The sequence below is a fragment of the Hakea prostrata genome, chromosome 11 (genome assembly GCF_041222555.1).
Source record: "Hakea prostrata isolate BN-2017 chromosome 11, UWA_Hpros_2, whole genome shotgun sequence".
Taxonomy (NCBI): Eukaryota; Viridiplantae; Streptophyta; class Magnoliopsida; order Proteales; family Proteaceae; genus Hakea; species Hakea prostrata.
The window spans coordinates 15,161,466-15,180,123 of record NC_142610.1 but is presented as its reverse complement, the minus strand read 5'-3'; the positions used below and the strand labels follow the sequence as shown (position 1 = coordinate 15,180,123).

At 37.7% G+C, this 18,658-nt stretch overlaps 1 protein-coding gene across 1 annotated transcript; it reads left to right on the top strand.

Annotated features, from left to right (window-relative positions):
• The first annotated feature begins 1,706 nt into the window (after window positions 1-1,706).
• LOC149000344 (ubiquitin family protein) lies at window positions 1,707-18,352 on the top strand. The gene is made up of 7 exons (XM_089139849.1): window positions 1,707-1,980; window positions 2,713-2,845; window positions 15,176-15,261; window positions 15,350-15,428; window positions 15,516-15,625; window positions 15,815-15,879; window positions 17,437-18,352. Exons 1-7 carry the CDS (start codon window positions 1,879-1,881, stop codon window positions 17,528-17,530), a joined length of 669 nt encoding a protein of 222 aa, XP_088995975.1. The 5' UTR covers window positions 1,707-1,878; the 3' UTR covers window positions 17,531-18,352.
• Window positions 18,353-18,658: the final 306 nt, after the last annotated feature.

Sequence of the window (18,658 nt, the reverse complement as noted above, 5' to 3'; positions counted from 1 at the left end):
TTTAGATCGGCCACCAAGAGCAATCGTCATAGCTCTGGACCAAGGCAAGTAATTTCTTCCATTCAAAAGATTCAAAGTAAGTTTGGTGCTATTTTCATTCAATCTGTTGTTATCAGTTGTACTAGAAGAGTCACCCATGATTGGAAAAATAAAAGACGATAACAAGGAAGGTAAACTTAGTTGAGGAGAACAATTCATGTTCACAATTCATAACAGTATTTGCCAAGATCAACACCTCTGATGCCATGTTAAAATTGAGCAAGGCAATGCTTAAAGAAAGAGAGATTGCGCATAACATGAGAAACAATCAAGAGAGACAAGGAATTAACATGGTTCAGGTATTTCACTTAGTCCATGGAGGTAAACCCCCATTCGTCTTGCTTCTGGGGGATTCAGACTTGGTTTTCAGTTATAATGAATTACTAATTAACCAAGCAACAATCTGCTAGTTTGTTCCTCCAATTGACTATAATAATGAATAGAAATAACCTTGTGGATGCAAAAAATCTTCGCTGGGAGACTCACCCACCACAGTCAGGTGTGCGACCCGGGTCAAACACCGGATTAGTCAGGGCAAAGCCTTGGAATCGGGATTGGCAACCAATAAAATAAAAAATAGAAATAACCAAATTAAAAGCTCAAATGAATTTGTGATGTTTCACTGCAAAAGATATCGTCAAAACCAGGTCTAAGGTCCTCACTAAGTGGAAAATTTTTCTTCACCCTAGAACTCTGAGTCAGAATAAGGTTAAGGTTCAAAAGTTTGTTCTTGAGGACAAGTCATGGTTGGGTCAGTTGATCTTAGATTAGGGTTATTGTCAAGGTTACATGTTTGATTAAAACCTAAATAGTATTCTTTGATACATGACTTATTTACACTAAACAAGTGGTTTTTACTCTTCACTCTGTTGAAAGGGAGAATTTATATGTATATAAGGGAGAGATCTAACTCGATCGAAGGAGCTACAAAAAGGAACTTGACCATCCCCTTGAGCATGAAATTGAGAGAACCATCCTAACTAGGTGATCCAAAACATTGTGGATTGCTAGGGTACACACACTGCTTTAAATCCTAAAATTTTAGCTCATAGTTTCTCTCTTTTCATGAAGGTTCTCATCCGATTGTTAGATAACAATAAACCAAAGCCCTCTAGTCATGTTTCATTACGCACAACTCTGAGAGGTGGCTTAGTTGGTAAAAACCAAAACTAGTGGGAGGTCAGAATTTAAATCCCCTTGCCAGGGTGAAACAATTTTATAATTTAAATTAAAGCAAATTGCACTGGCACCCCAAAATAAAGGTCTTATAATTTAAATTAGAGCAAATTGCACTTGACACCCTAAAATGGAGGTCTTAAAACACTGATATCCACTTTATGTATAAAAAACATAAATACCTCAAAATTGAATTTTTGTTGGATATATTTGTCCAATTTATCATCGAAAATCTTTCGGACACTGTTTATTATAGGGATATTTTTTTTAAAATAAACAGCGATTTAATTGTTTTCAGTGATATATTTGACAAATATATCCAATAAAAATTCAATTTTGGAATATCTGTGCTTTATAAACATAAAATGGGATGTTAGTGCTTTAAGGCCTCCAACCTACTGCAATTTTCAATTTAATTTTCCCTTTAATTTTCGCTTTCAATTATATATATAACAAACTGCCCATAATGCAGTCAACCTCATTTCCCGAGGTTGGGAAAGAAAACAACTCCGTTACGCGCTTCCGAAGATGCCAAGAAAACCATACTCGTAACCCGAAGAAGAAACCCGAAATCCATTTATTGTAGCTGTTTTCAGTTTCAAATCAGATCGACTTTCTGTCAAATTGATGTTAACGGGGAAGCAGATGCTTTAGCTAATCGCCATGGCGGCGAGTTCTAGCAATCGCAGAGATGAGGTGGAGATAATCCTCAAAACCATTGGGCCTGCCCGTCCGTCTCGACTACGAGTTCCTTCTCCTATCAAAGTATGCCCTTCTTTTCGCATCCTTGAATTCAGCCTACTTTTTATGAGGAATTAAATTAGTTTGCGATCAATTTAGCTCGAAATGGAGGAATTTTTTCTTGAAGAATCAATGTGAATCTTCACACCCAATGGAAGTAGTCAATGACTCACTAATGGATGTTTGGCAACTATCAGCATGTAATCTTTAAATCTGCTGTTGATCTGCTTCTCTGGCCATGTTCTTTTATCTCATTCTTGTCAGTAAAGAATCCTTTTTCGATGATTTTCAAGTTCATTACCAGGTATCTGTGCTCCTGTTTAACGTCCTCTAGTGGTTTTTCTGACTGGCCAAGATTCCTTTCATATACTTCCCTACTGTGACCAAGGGCCGCTAAATTCTGTATTCTGATTCTCTCTCAGTGCTTGCTTATTTTAGTTACTTATTTTCAAAGATTAAATAAATTAACAAAAAATTAACATGCAGTTTGTGGTTGTGATTCTTCTTTCTATGGTTACACGATTCTTTTTTCTCTAGTTAGCACTTTATAATAATTTATGAGGTATTCAAAGATTCCAAGGACGTGATTGTTTTTTGCTTTTGTGTATTTTTTTTTTTTTGGGGATAATAGCAATGGACTTGGTGTACTTGGCCTTGCATTTAACCTTTAAGTTCACTAGATTTTCGTTTTTATCTTTCTTTAAGTGATAAGGAAGTGTTTCATGTTGCAAGATTATTTGGTTGTACCATATTCAGGTTCTTGATTTGAGAAACTTGATTGCCAAGAATTGCCAATTGCCAGTTGATCATTTGAAGCTTATCTTGCGAGGGGAGGTACTGTATGACAGCAAAAATGGGGACGAGGTGTCCCTCCAGCTTAGTGATGGAGGTACTTTTCACTTTCCAATTTCAAAATATTATTACCTTTTCTTATGCTCTATAGTAATGTTTTGCCAAGCGCATAACTGTTGATATTTATTGAACCTTCTAAAAAAATGTGTTGAGAGGCAGAGGCAATGAGTAATGACATTGTTATTTTTTCAGAAAGAAGCTCCAATTATAGTTTAGTACATTAAAACCCCTCCTCGGGTTATTGTTATTATGTATTTATCATGATGGGAGAAGTACTATTTCTTGTCTAACTTCATTTGACACTTAATCACTTCCATACAAGCTCCAATAAGTTGGTCAGTGAAGATAAAGTTATCAAAGTAGCATGCAGGATGGGGGAGTTTCCTTTTACAAAATCATTGATATTTATTAGGTACTATAATCAGAGGTGCATGTGCAATGCTAAGGTAAATTGTATGACCATGAGAGTTGTAATGTGCTTGATGTTGTTATTATTTGACATGATGCAGTGTAATGGAAAATGGTTTTCTGTGCAGTTGTGCACAACCATTGGATAGGGACAATAGTCCCATTGAAATGCCAAAACCATCCCCATTCAACAATTTGTGGTTCATTCTTCCCACCTCTGCATGAACCCTTCTGCTAGTGTAATATGAATTTTGAAAAATTATTGATGCCAAAAATTGTATATTATTTAGGTTAGTCTATGTTCGCAGATGTGATGTTACCGAAGGAATCAAAGACAACTTTTGAGGATAGCACTCAGTCTGTGGAGGATTTTCTTTGCAATTGGCTTCTTGATTTCATATTTGGTAGTTTGACCCGCTAAAGTTAAAGCGCTTGATTAATTGAAATTATCAGCAGTGCTAAGCTGGTTTTTGTGGGTGGAAGATTGATTCATAGACTTCCATTACTTTCTTTATGGGCAGTACTGACTTCTAGTTTTAAGACTTTGTTTCCTATATACTGTGCACCACTACATTACATTTTTACAGTAAAGTGAGTTACTTGTATTTGACTATTTTTTTTGTATTATAAGTTCCTTTTGTGTCCATTATTTTTGTCAATTTTTTCTTTATGTTCTCAAGTAAGAGAACATGTAAATTTGGAACAAGCTTCTTTGAGAAAGTGGTGTAAAAAGGAATTCAGTCAATCTACCATGCCAATTTATTTTTAATCGTAGGATTGAACATATTAACGAACAGCCATTGTTTTACAAGCTGTATTTGGCAAAGTTATGTGTTTATTACAAAACGACTTCTTTTTTGGCAGTGAAAAAATAAAATAAAATTAGTATTGCAATGTGGGGTTGAAGAGCTATTCGGGCGAATTGAGTATCTATATAATTAACTTTTTGTTCTGAGGATGTCGCCATAATTTTCTCTTTTTCTCATATTTTGAGTAGAACATGGCTGTGCTCTCTTGAGAAACAAGTCATTATTCCCCAGATCATTACCATCATGGTTCTAGTGAGGACCAGTCTTGGGATCACTGCCCTAATACTGATGTCACCATCAAGTGCCCCAACAGCATCACTGGCATAACCATTGCTGACATCCAAACATCTTCATAAATCATGTCATCTCCTCTCTCTCACCCTCAAAATATCTCCGTTGCCCATTTAGGACTTTTGCTTCTCTCTCTCTCTCTCACTGCCACCATCTAAAACCTTTACCTGATCCTTCTTGCATGTCACAAACCCAACCTCACCCACCTCACTCTCGTGACCACCTTCTACCTTCTATCAAGTAGTGAGATCCATCTTTTTATCTTCCATCTCTAAAGCCCTTCTCCCTTTGGAGGGTTCTTCAGATGAACTCTCAGTTGTTTCCCGTTTTCCAGAGTGTTTCCTCTTATCCATGTGTGACCACTTTCAATGCCTTAATCCAGCGATCATTTTGCTGGTTTTGTTCTTGGTGCTGCTCCTTTGTTTCTGGGTTGGGTCCTTTGTCCACTGACTTATAGTGGCCCATGATCCATACTTCACTCACCTTGATGTTGTGTATCATATTCAAAGGTATCTGAAGTCTGCTTTAGGAAAAGGATCCTTCTTTCTCCTCACTGTCTGCATATAGAGGCCTTCAGAGATGTTGATTGGCCTGGTTCTCTAGATGACTGCTTATCCAGATTTAGCTATTTTTTCTTTTGTTAGAGTAGATCTTGTTTCTTGCAGGCATTGCAAGAAACAAGTTGTGGTTGCTTGATCAAGTCTGAAGTGTAGTTCTGTGCTATGGCATGTAAGATATGTTAGATATGGCTTAATGGCCCTGTAGGATTCTGGTATTACCTCTGGTTCTCCCATGACGCAGTACTACAATAGCAAATCAGCTATTGGCATTACAGAGCATGTGGAGATTGACCGGCTTTTTGTCAAGGAGAAAGTTGAGTACTCCACTACATTTCTTTTCAATTCATATAACGAGAGAAAGAGGGGGGGGAGAGTAGATTTTATCTGAAGATGTCGTGAGGAGATGATAGAGAGAGAAGAAGGGAGCAACACGATTTTTTTCCTCTTTTTTTGGGGTTTTTTTTTTTTTTGGGGGGGGGGGGGGGGATGCGAAGTCAACAGTGGTGGGAATGGAGCTGCTCAGAAACCATCTCGTCTATTTGTTCTTTCAGTAACTGTCAAAGAAGTAGCTGCCTTAAGTTGATGCTGGAGCACTTCCATGGATCACATCAATACCTGTTTGAGGATCCAAGCAGATATTATTAGACCAATTTCACTTTTGATCGAATAGAATATGTGGGATATTTTGATTTGTTTAATAGTTGGGCAGGTTAAGTAAGATGTTGGATTTATCTTTTCCAATTTTTCTTATCTAATTAGTTTCCTAGTTACAGACTTAAGCCTTTCTTTCTCTTTATTTTTGTGTAATCTCCATTGTTTGAAGTATTTGAAAAAAAAATGATTAGTTTTGAGGAAGTTTGCATGGGCGGGTGCGTGTGATTTCCTTCCACAACCCCCCCCCCCCAAAAGGAAAAAGGGAAACCCTTTTCTTCCGTGTGATTTCTATCTCATCCTTTATAGTGTTATTCTGTGGCTCTGTTGTGGAAACAGTTGCAGCTCAAGAGAGCTTCTTCTGCTGCTAAAAGCTCCACAATGTCATGGTCCCTACCTGTTTGGAGTTTTGTAACTACATGAACTATGAGATCTTGATGCCCATTATTCATTTGGAATCTGTCTTAGAATTATCTGTGTTGAAGTATACGTAAATTTGGGAGTTTTAATGTTCACGTTGCTGTTCACGTCACGTGAACAGTATTATGCTATTGTTTTGATTATATTTTCTATTTCTAATGTGGGAGTCTTGCTACATAAGTTTTGGGAGTTTTTAGAAAGCATAGTTTTTATTTTGGTGGTAGTTTCTATTTTCAGAACTTTCTATTTTCAGAACTTTCTATTTTAGGAATTATGAAGTTACTAAAGCTGTAATATTTTGTTTCCTTCTTCTAGAGGACAATTACTTGTCTCTTAAGTTGTATTAGATTCATTAGAAGCTATAAATAAAAGTGCTCTGTGATTCTAGACTCTTTAGCTAAGAATCACAGGTCTTTTCTACTGGTTCTTCATCTTTCTTCTCTTCTTCTTCTTCTTCTTCTCTCTTTCCTTTGTTCAAGTTCAACTGCTATTTTGATTGTTTAAAGCTTGTTTTCTTACATGGTGTCAGAGCTTTTTTGAATCAAAATAGTGTTGTTCTTAATATTCTCTTATGAAATTCTTTTTTTTCCTGTTTCCTTGGTGTGTAGCCACCTAATGCTGTATATTATGGACTGTTAGATCAGATATTCATGTGAACTGATCTTCTCTGCCTATTACCTTACTCTTACACGTTCCAAAACTTGGATACCTTTGTTACCTCCTTTTTTTTCTCCTATTCTGTCCTAAGGTTGTAGAATGTTTTTTTGTGCTCTTTCTACTTCAAGTTTTGGAAAACTGATTTGAGTGATATCTATCTCAGTTTAATGTCTTCACTTACACGTGACTCAATCATGAGTACAACTGAATCAAAAGGATCTCAAGGAGATCATGTAAACGTCCAAATTACATCTATCAAGCTCAAAGGTAGTTCTAATTACTTGTTGTGGTCACAAGCGGTTTGGGTGTACATACTTGCAAAAGGTAAGCTTAAGTTCATTGAGGATGAACCTCCTGCTGAGACTGACAAATCTTATTTTAGTTGGATCCAAGATGATGCAATCATCAAAATTTGGATGTGGAATAGTATGGAACCTAATATTGCAGCAAATGTTATGTTCTATATAAGACTGCAAAGGGAATATGGGATGATTTGCAAGAGACTTATTCCCAAGCTAAAAATATGACTCGGATTTTTAGTATTTATGAAAAGCTATTTCAATTTCAGCAAGCTGACAAGTCTCTGTAAGATTATTACAACTCCTTTAAAGGCATGATGGAGGAGTTGAATGTCTTTCAACCTCTCACCACTGATATAGAGAAGCTTAAGGCCCAACGGAATGAATTTTTTGTGTCTAAGTTTCTTGCAGGATTGAACCCTGAACTGAAATCTGTCAAAGGACATCTTTTTACTGGTGAGCATGTCCCTAATCTTAGTGAAGCATATTCTAGACTTCAATGTATTGCCTTAACTGAAGGGAGTTCTCCAAAAAAAAAGTTCTAAAGGAGAAAATTCAGCCTTCACTACCTCTTATGGAAGGGGATGTAGTCGTGGTTCGGGGGGAGTTAGTAGGTCTTTTGGAGGTCGTGGTGTTCAACTGTCTGATAAGACATCTCGACTTTGTACTCATTGCGGTAAAACAGGGCACTTAGTGGAAGCTTGTTGGGCCAAACATGGAAAACCAGAGTGGGCCAAACACCTTGCCAATCATGCCGTTTCTGATGGTGGTACTGATACTGTAGCAAACAACGATAGTGGTTCTGGATCTTCTTCAGGGGACTTGTCTAAGACTCTAAGAGATGATGTAAGCCAAATCCTTCGCTGATTGCAAAATATTGAAACTGGCGCTTCCACATCCACTAGTACTTCTGCTGCCACACTTTTTCATGCAGGTAACACAACACTTCTCACTTCTACTCCCACCCCTTGGATCATCGATTCATGGGCCTCTTCCCATATGACTGGTAAGTCATCACTTTTTAGCTCTTTTTCTAAATCTACCACTAAAAATTCTGTTGTCATAGCTAATGGGACTTCCACACCTATTCTAGGCTCTGGAAATGTTTCTCCTACACCTTCTCTTATTTTATCATCCGTACTTCATGTTGCTAACTTTCCTTTTAACTTATTATCTGTTAGTCAATTAACTAAAGCACTAAACTGCTGTGACTTTTACTCCCACTTATTGTGTTTTCCAGGACCTTCACACGAGGAAGACGATTGGTGGAGGGTGTGAAAGGAACGGACTCTACTATCTGGACTATGCTACCCTTATTGCAGCTCTTTCTGATGATTGTGTAGATGCTCTCCAGTGGCACTGTCGTTTAGGCCATCTGTCTTTACCTAAATTAAAAATTTTATTTCCTTCTTTTAAACCAGTGTCTAGATTAAATTGTGAAGCGTGTGAGTTAGGAAAGCATCATCGTGCCACCTATCCGCATCATCGTGCCACCTATCCTCCACGCTCTATCTCTCGTAGTGAGTCCTTATTTTTTTTTGTTCATTCCGATATTTGGGGCCCTTGTAGAATTATTAATAGGCATGGTTTTCGATATTTTGTTACATTTGTGGACGATTTCTCCTGTCTTACATGGTTGTATCTTTTAAAGGATCGGACAGAGTTCTTAACTACATTTAAAAGTTTTATTCATGAAATTCGAACTCAATTTTCTCTTCCTATTAAAAATTTTCGGTCTGATAATGCTTTAGAATATGTGCAACATGATATATCTAACTTGTGTGATTCTCTTGGAATGATTCATCGAACCAGTTGTTCATTCACTCCCCAACAAAATGGAGTGGCTGAACGCAAAAATCGTCACCTCTTGGAGGTTGCACGCGCTATTTGATTCAGATGAATGTTCCAAAGAGTTACTGGTGTGATGCAATTTTGACTGCTGGTCATTTAATTAATCGCATGCCTATGCCTTTGCTTTCTGAAAAATCTCCTTTTTCAATTGTTTTTCCCAATAGAGAACCGTTTTTAGTTCCACCCAAAATTTTTTGTTGTGTGTGTTTTGTTCACATACCACATCCTTTGGATAAACTTTCCCCCCTTTCTATTAAGTGTATTTTTCTTGGGTACTCACGAACTCAAAAAGGTTTTCGTTGTTATGATCCGGTTCTTCGCAAACAATTTACAAGTGCGGATGTGACCTTTTTTTAAGACACTCCTTATTATCTTAGTCAATCTGTGTCTGTTGAAAACTGTATTTTGGATGATACTCCTCCTATTCCCTCTTTAGTTCCTTCCACTAGCAATGTTCCTCTACAGGTTTATCAGTGAAGACATAAGTTGCCAGAACATATTGTGGGATAATAGAGTTCCTCCTAACAATATTAGCGGCTCTCCTTAAGTGGAGCCTAAAGCTGGCCCTACGGATGTTCCTTTTTCATCCTCTCCACCGGCGGATTCTTCTAGTGGAGATCCCACTCTGCCTTCAGATGACTTACCAATTGCTTAAAGGAAAGGTACTCGTACTTGCACTTTACACTCTAACATTGTTTATCCTGTTTCCAATTTTGTTTCTACCTCTCATCTCCCTTCTAGCTTTAGTTGCCTTGCTTTGTCTATGTCTATCGTTCATATTCCAACCCATCATACCGAAGCTCTTAAAATTCCTGGCTAGAAAGCCGCTATGGATGTGGAAATGGATGCTTTACATTCTCGTCATGCATGGTCTTTAGTCAACTTACCTCTTGGGAAAGATGTGGTCCGCTGTCGGTGGGTGTATACTATTAAGTACCATTCTGATGGTACGGTTGAAAGGCTTAAGGCCCGCTTGGTGGCTAAGGGCTTTACACAAATGTATGGTGTAGATTATTTTGAGACTTTTTCTCTTGTGGCAAGACTTAATTCTGTCCGTGTCTTGATATCTTTGGCTGTGAATTATGATTGGACTCTTTTTCAGCTTGACATAAAAAATGCATTCTTATATGGTGATCTTCATGAAGAAGTTTACATGGAACAACCTCCAGGGTATGTTGCTCAGGGGGAGGACAATGTTCGTGTTTGCAGGCTTCATAAAGCGATTTATGGACTCAAAAAGTCTCCACGGGCTTGGTTTGAGAAATTTAGCAAGACTCGTGGAGTCTTTTGGTTTTGTACAAGTTGTTATTCGATCACTCTATGTTTGTTAGACGGCAGGGGGTGATTGTGTTGTCATTATGGCGCTTTATGTTGATGATATTGTCCTTTCGGGTAATGATGTTGATGCAATCCATACGGTTAAGGCACACTTACAAAAATCTTTCCAAACCAAAGATTTAGGTGATCTACAATATTTCTTGGGGATTGAAGTGATCCACAGTAAAAAAGAAGTTTGTCACAAAGAAAGTATGTGTTAGATCTTTTGACTGAGACTGGAATGCTTGCTTCTAAACCTAGCGACATTCCCATGGATCCTCAGTTGAAGTTAGGACGTGATGATGGTGACTTGTTAGATGATGTCCATCGTTACAGGAGTCTTATTGGGAAACTTATTTATCTTACTATTACTCGTCCTGATATTTCTTATTCTGTTGGTGTGTTGAGTCAGTTTATGCAGTCTCCTAGGAAGGCTCATTGGGATGCAGCAATGAGAGTGCTTCGATACCTCAAGAGTGCGCCTGGAAAAGGGCTCATCGATCGACCAAATCGGAGTATGGACTTGGTTGCCTTTTCTGATGCAGATTGGGCTGGATCCGTCATTGATCGCCGGTCAACCACAGGTTATTGTACTTTTCTTGGTGGAAATCTTGTGACTTGGAAGAGTAATAAACAACCCACCATTGCTCGATCTAGTGCTGAAGCTGAGTATAGGGCTATGGCCCACACCGCTGCTGAATTGATGTGGCTTCGTTCATTGTTAGAGGAAATAGGATTTCCAGTTTCTGCCCCTATGAAAATGTTTTGTGATAATCAGGCAGCCACTTACATTGCTAGTAATCCAGTGTTCCATGAGAGAACGAAGCATATAGAGGTAGATTGTCACTTTGTGCGTGATGCAGTGAAGAAGAAGCTTATAATAACTCCTTTTGTGAGCTCTACTGACCAACTAGCTGATTTGTTCACCAAAGCTCTGTTCAAACCAAGTTTTCAGTCTATCTGTTGCAAGCTGGGCATTGGAGATTTGTATGCTCCAGCTTGAGGGGGAGTGTTGAAGTATACGTAAATTTGGGAGTTTTATTGTTCACGTTCCTGTTCACGTGAACAATATTATGCTATTGTTTTGATTGTATTTTCTATTTCCAATGTGGGAGTCTTGCTACATAAGTTTTGGGAGTTTTTAGAAAGCATTGTTTCTATTTTGGTGGTAGTTTCTATTTTCAAAACTTTCTATTTTAGGAGTTAGGAAGTTACTAAAGCTGTAATATTTTGTTTCCTTCTTCTAGAGGACAATTACTTGTCTCTCAAGTTGTATTAGATTCATTAGAAGCTATAAATAAAAGTGCTTTGTGATTTTAGACTCTTTAGCTAAGAATCACAGGTCTTTTCTACTGGTTCTTCATCTCTCTTCTCTCTTTTCTCTGTTCAAGTTCAACTGCTATTTTGATTGTTTAAAGCTTGTTTTCTAACAATCTAAACAATCTCCGACTGCTGGTTCACAGTTTTGTGGGTTGGAATTGATAGACCATCGAGGTAAATTAATCCACTTCAGTCGAGACAACTATTTGGTAGAGATTGATCACCCTGTCTTACGATGGTTTGTTCCTTTTCCTATTGCAAGGGTGAAGACGATAGTTCCATTCTCGTAATTCCTCCTTTTCCTTTATTAATTAGAACTCTCTTAACCCCCTTATCCGACATTAACTTTCACTGGTGTATTATACTATCTTATCTTTATTTTGTTTCCTCTTCCAAGTTTACCTCAAGGGCCTCAACTGCAGCCTTATTTCAACTTAATGAGTTCGGCAAACAGATCCAAAAAAACACAAAGTAGGTAAAACTGACATCTGAACATAAAGGGGATGAAGAGATGGGAGGAAAAAGGGATGACTGGATGAGAGGTGAGATGAGAAATGAAAACTGGAAAATGACAAGTGCAAGATGGGGAAAAAAAAAAAAAAAAAAGCGGGCTGAAAGAGGAATGGGGCTCAGTTCAGCTAGTGAGGGGATCTCAGCTGAATGGGGTCTGCTTGACCTTGCTTTGCACTCCTATCACTTATGCAACAAGAGGATTACTTTCATGGTTACTTTCTCTTGCCTTGAGCTTCCACTAAATTGTGTTATTGTCATCCTCTGTTATTTCCCCTTATTAAATGCTTCATTGTTATAGAGATTACATAGTTGCTGTCATTTTGTACAAGTTTATGACTATCTTGAGTGGACCCATAAGTGACCCAGGCAGGTTTTGGTGACACCGCATAGATTTCAGATAGTTGGGCTGCGTTTGTTTGCTGGAATAAAGGTGGGGTGGGAAAAAAGGGGTGGAAAAATTCTTGAAAAAAGTGTAGATTTCTTACTTTTCCCTTAAATCCCAAAATGGAAGATTGTTTGGTTGCTTGGGGTGAGAAAGTGAGAGACAAGTTTCCTTGAATCAAGGAAACTTGTCTGGTGATGTGGCAGCCCAACTTTCCCACCCCAAGCCATTTTAAAACCCCACATATTTGGTGGGACTTTGTGGGAAAGTTGGGAAAAGTAAAAAGTGGGACCCACCACTATCACTTTTCCACAAAACCTTTTCCTTTTCTTTCCTTCTCCCTCACCCCACTACACATGGGGCCCACATGTTTTTTTTTTCACCCCTTTTTTCTCACCCCACCTTTGCAAACAAACGCAGCCTTGGGATATAGCTTCAGTTAAATTGGGTTTAATGCTGAGCTTAGTAGGCAGTCTATCAGCTTCCCTTGATAGACTTCATACAAAATGATTTTCACTTGAGGGATCTAAATGGATTTATAAGACAATTAAAATAAGGGATAAGAAGAGTGGAGATCTTTACCATGTTAGATGTATTAAAAATGGAGATGGTAAAGTACCAGTATATGATGAGGACATTAAGAAAAGATGGGAAATCTATTTCTCTAGTCTACTAAACAAGCATGCTTGAAGCACCTGTGATTCGGACGATTACACCATTCACCAAAACACAAATTTTCAAACATATTTGCGGAGAATTTCGATGTCCGAAGTAAAAGAAACACTAAAGAGGATGAAACTAGGCAAGACACAAGGTACTGATGAAATCCCATAGAAGTATGGAAGAGCTTAGGAACCTGCGGGCTAGTTTGGTTGACTAAGTTGTTTAATAAGATTATGAGCACAGGGAAAATGTCGGAGGAGAAGCATTGTGGTCCAATTTACAAAAATAAAATATATATTCAAAGCTATAATAACTATAGGGGCATTAAACTGATGAGCCATATTATGAAATTATGGGAGAGAGCAATTGAAACCCGTTTTAGACACTTAGCCACAATTATGGAAAACCAGTTTGGGTTTATGCCGGGAAGATCTACAACAGAGGCTATTTACCTAATTAGGAGACTTATGAAAATGTAGGAAAGACCTTCATATGGTATTTATTGACTTAGAAAAAGCTCATGATAGAGTTCATAAAGCGTTAATTTGGCAAATACTAGAGAAAAAGTGTTGCAAGTAAATATGTAGATATAATTAAGAATATGTATGATGGTTTAGTGACAAGTGTAAGAATAGTGGGGGGATAAAGTAATGAATTTCCAATTACAGTTGGGCTACATCAAGGGTAAACTTTAAGCCCATATTTATTTGCACTTGTAATGGATGAATTAACAAAATAAATTCAAGACGAGGTCCCTTAGTGTATGCTCTTTTGCTGATGATATTGTGTTGATAGATGAGACTCAAGTGGGGATTAATACCAAGTTAGAATCATGGAGAACAACTTTGGAATCAAGAGGCTTTAAATTAAGTAGAACGAAAACAGAATATCTAGTTTGTAACTTTACTCATGATCGAGCAGACGATGAGGTGGTGAAACTTGACGATAAAGGAGATTCCTTAGAGTGATTCTTTTAGGTACCTAGGTTCCATCATAAATTAAAGAGGTGATATAGAGGATGATGTTTCCCAAAGAATTAAAATAGGGTGGATTAAGTGGAGAGTTGTGTCTGGGGTTTTGTGCGATCGACGTATTCCATTAAAGCTTAAAGGAAAATTTTATAAAATCGTTGTTCAACTAGCTATGATGTATGGTGCAAAGTGTTGGACTATTAAAAAGAATCATATAGATAAACTCAATGTAACATAAATGAGGATGCTAAGATGGATGAGAGGCAAAACTAGGAAGGATAAGATAAGGAATGATCATATTAGAGTTGATCTGGGAGTTGCTCCCATAAGTGATAAGCTTCGGGAAAGTCGTTTGAGGTGGGCACGACCATGTTCAACAGAGACCTATAAATGCCCCTGTATGGAGAAGTGATATAATCCAAATTGAAGGAACTGGAAGAGCTAGGAGTAGACCTAAGATGACCTTAAGTGGTGAGAAAGGATATGCATAGCTTAGGCCTTGTATCTAGCATGGCCTCAAACAAAATTGATTGGAAGACAAGAATCCATGTAGCTGACCCCATTTAGTTGGGACAAGGTTTATTATTGTTGTTGTTGTTGGATCTAAATGGATGAGGGGAAGTGTTAGCAAAGGATTTGATAATACTTGTGGGCCAGATAGAATGACATGGCATAGTATGAACAAAATAAGCAGCCTTGGGTATTTTGGATGATATTTGAAATGAACTACTACAGTTATGGTTTTATGTAAATGGTTAAAAGCTAAAGTGAAGCTGCTGGAATTAGATGATGAATTTGTAGTAGTTTGCAAATGGTGAGTTTGGGAAGAAATTCATAAATGCAAAGTATCATTTTTATAAGATTAAAAATGACTTCCATCAAACCTGGGGTTCCAATTAAAATTACCTAAAAATAATTATATATACCCCTTCCTGATTTATAAAATTATGGTTATATCTACTGGAATTATTACCCAAAAGAAAACTTTATATCTACTTAAAATTATTATATTATAAATGTTTCCTTAACACCTAGAAAAAGACATATTCATCTAACTCAATCTTCCAGATATGGTACCATATCGAAAAAAGAGGGGTTCTAGTTTTTATAGGTCTTCTGTTATATTATTAACCAGGGAGTATAGTTTCTGCAAAATTTGATGTGGTTTCCAAAAGAAAAAAGATTAGGCGCAGAACAGTAGCCATCATTTTTCTTGAGATTTGAGTTAAATTCTTCTTTTCCTTGTTTTCTTCAGATTCCCTGATGATAGCTGTTAAACCAAAGCCTCCTGCTAAACATGTTCGTGATGGATTTGATGACGATGATGAAGATGATGATCTGGTTGGAATCAATTCATTTAATTCAACTTTCTTTCTGTTAGTGTTTTAATAATCAAGAATATTCTCTCATCTTCATTGAAAATATTCAGAAGTTCCAGATTCCAGAATCAGCAAGTTTGTGGAAAAAGAGGCTTTTCTCTTTTCTTCATGACAAGTTGAAGTTGCCTTGTAAGCCTCAGCTTGAGTTGTGCATTACTTCTGCTCAAAAATTCAATTCCAGATCAAATAACAAGTTTGCATTGCCAATTTTGATAGATGTCCTTTTGGTGGCGATTTTTTCCATCAGTCTGAAGGCATGGGTTGCTATCATCTTATGGTTTGCACTGGCCCCTGTTGCACACAGATGGGATCTGGGACCTTTATATGTGAGTAGGCTTATTTTTTTTAACAAGGAACCATTGGCCCATTTTTGCAACAACTACTCATGGCATCACCCCCAAACAACCCCCCCCCCCCCCCCCCAAAAAAAAAAAATAAATAAATAAAATAAAATAAGAGATTTTGGGCCATAGAACCTGAGTTCGATGACTAGTTGATCGTGTTCATTCATGCAGATACTTGGGACAGGGTTTTGTATCATTCTCTTTAATCTTGGGCAGCGGCAACATGGTGAACTCAGGTGATCACTCACTTAAGATTAGTGCGCCCAATAATTGTTGACATGTGATCTAATAAACTAACCGTCCAACCCTCCTCCCCTAGGGGTCAAAATAAAAAAAAAAAAAAAAGTAATTTATTAGTAACAAAGAGAAAATGTGATTCTAATATCTTATTGATTGTAGGCTAATGCATCTTTATACCTTACTTTTGCTTATCTCATCAATATACATATTGTCATATTGCATCAAATCAGGAAAATAAAATAATCAAGCATAGCATGAAATAGATCAGGTTTGATGAGATTCCATTCAAAGCACAATGCATATCCTGAGATCTTAGGAATGGTTATGTAAAAGGGCCACTGATGCTGGAAATGTTGTTAAATTTTCCAAAATCCTGGACTTAGATATATGTTATTAATCCTTAATTCCATGTTTTGACTTTACTTTTCTAGCTGCTGCTGTTCACTCTATGTTGGATTCAATGGGAACTCTAATTTTTTTGGTTTCTTGCTATATGATATGTTACATACATGACATGATAAATGAATATATAGTCCAAAGCAAAATCAAAGCTGTAATCTTAATGGTTCACATACATCCACTGCCACCAGCATCATCAAACAAGCTTTATTGAGTATCCAGAGATACTATGGGTCTCTGTGGGGTATACATGTAGCGGGCAGGTCTAAAACCCAGACTTTAGGTGGTAAAATCGGGATTCAAGCAGATGTCTTCTACCTTTGGTAGGATGAGAGTAGAGATTGCAACAGGGCAGGTTTGGGACCAGTATCAACCACACCATACCCAACCTTTAGAAGTTTGCAAAAATCATAACCAACCTGACATAATGGTCATGCATAGGGCCTCTAATTGTATTTTGTGACCAGGGCAGGTACTCTGTTAGATCAGGGTAGGTACCATGGTTTTTTCAAGCACTATACCTGACCCTTCCTGTATATTCAACTGCTGCTATTGCAATCCAAGGTTTGTGTGTAATATTCAACTCTTTGTATTCTTTTCGAGGTACTGCTGAGATTCTAAAAACAGGCGAATCCCGTGCCAAAGGCTTCTGCACGAGGCCAAATTTTGCTTCACAGCCTTATCTCAACCATTTTTGCTCAGAGGCTGTCTCAATCCTTTGACTTCAGGCTCCAACTTCTGAGATTCAATTAAAACTTTATACATAATGTTGGTCCAGGTTTGGACCACTATAACACATTTCATCCAACCCGTCACGCAGGTTATATATTCTATGCCTGATTTGGACCACCATAATACATTCCTCATGGTACCTATTTCACAGCTTATATATCCCATGTTAAGACTGCAGATGCACATTTTCTAACTCTGGGGTACACGTGCACACGCCTTCTTTATGGTGCCAGTGGTTATTTATTTCCCTTGATCATATTTTCTCATTCTCATTTTGTTGACTTTAATGTTAATTCTTTCTGGAAATTAATACCTGATCATCTCTCTCTTTTCTTGTTTTGACTTTTGAGCACTAGATACTAATTTTGCATCTCCTAATTATCTTAAGGACCAATCATTACGAGTTGTTTTTGTATCTTCAGTGCATATTCAATCTTCAATGAAGATTTCAGGGAGCTTCCCGGGACACTGAATGCGGATCGTATCGATAGAGATGTAAGGGCAGGTCAATTGTGAACCTCTTGGAAGCTTTACTCAGTTAGGAGCTTTATTACCTGCATCAACATGGGGGAGATACCAACTTTGAGGGCAGTTTTTCCAAAACGATTTCCCCTCCCCCTCCCCCTCCCCCCACTTTTTGCATGTTGTTTGTTTTCTTGTTTTGTAAATACATGTTCTGCATGTGAAGCACACTTAACACTGTACATTACATTCAAAGTGGAAGGTTATAAAAAGACTTGTCATGCAAAAATAATCTCTAGAACAATCAGTACCTACTTTGCAAACATTTTCAAGCATTTGAAACTTTAAATTTTTGGGATTTGGAATGTCTTTGAAAAAGCAAAAGTTGGTGTTGCATTTATGGCCGGTGCCCACCTTGTGACTTAAATTGGTTAGCTGAAGGATGGTTGACTAAAGATAATTTTATCATTTGCAATGAAGACCACTGAATACAGTATCTGTGAGCAGTGATGTTCTATGGTCCAATTTAAAGGTGTTGCAGATTACATGGACAAAGGGGAAGGCTGAAAATGACTTGATCAAGGTGGTAGGAGAAGCCATGAATGATTGTGAACTAACAGCATTGTCTCATAAAAACACACACCCATCTAAAGCAAATAAGGACTGCAGTGGAATGCAATGAGAGGAACTGAATTCATGTCCACAACTCCCAAGTAGGTGGGAGTTGGGTGGGAGCGGTGGACAAAGACTCAGTGAGTTAAGTTGATAATAGTTGACCAATAAATAGTGGTCCAACTCAGGCTAAACCCCTTTGTGATTGATGCTGAGTGTGATACTTGCATATCTTGACCTAACCTGATGTTGATGGCATGATACTATCCGATTTGACAAGTAAAGAATCTCTGGCTTGAGGATGTCAAACGTTACGGTATTGATACGGTATAGAAAATCAATACCCAAGTCCGAAATCGTGCCATACAAACCGTTGTAGCACCGATACGAAAATGATATGTATACATACTAAATGAACAGTACGATTTCGGTTTATGAATAGTATACATCGTTGGCATGGGTGGAGCTTTCCAGGGCCCGGGGGCCATTTTTTTTATTGGAGAAAATTTTTAAGGGTAGGGAACCCTACTTTAGTCCGAATTACTTTTGTATGGTTCTACAATAGAAACC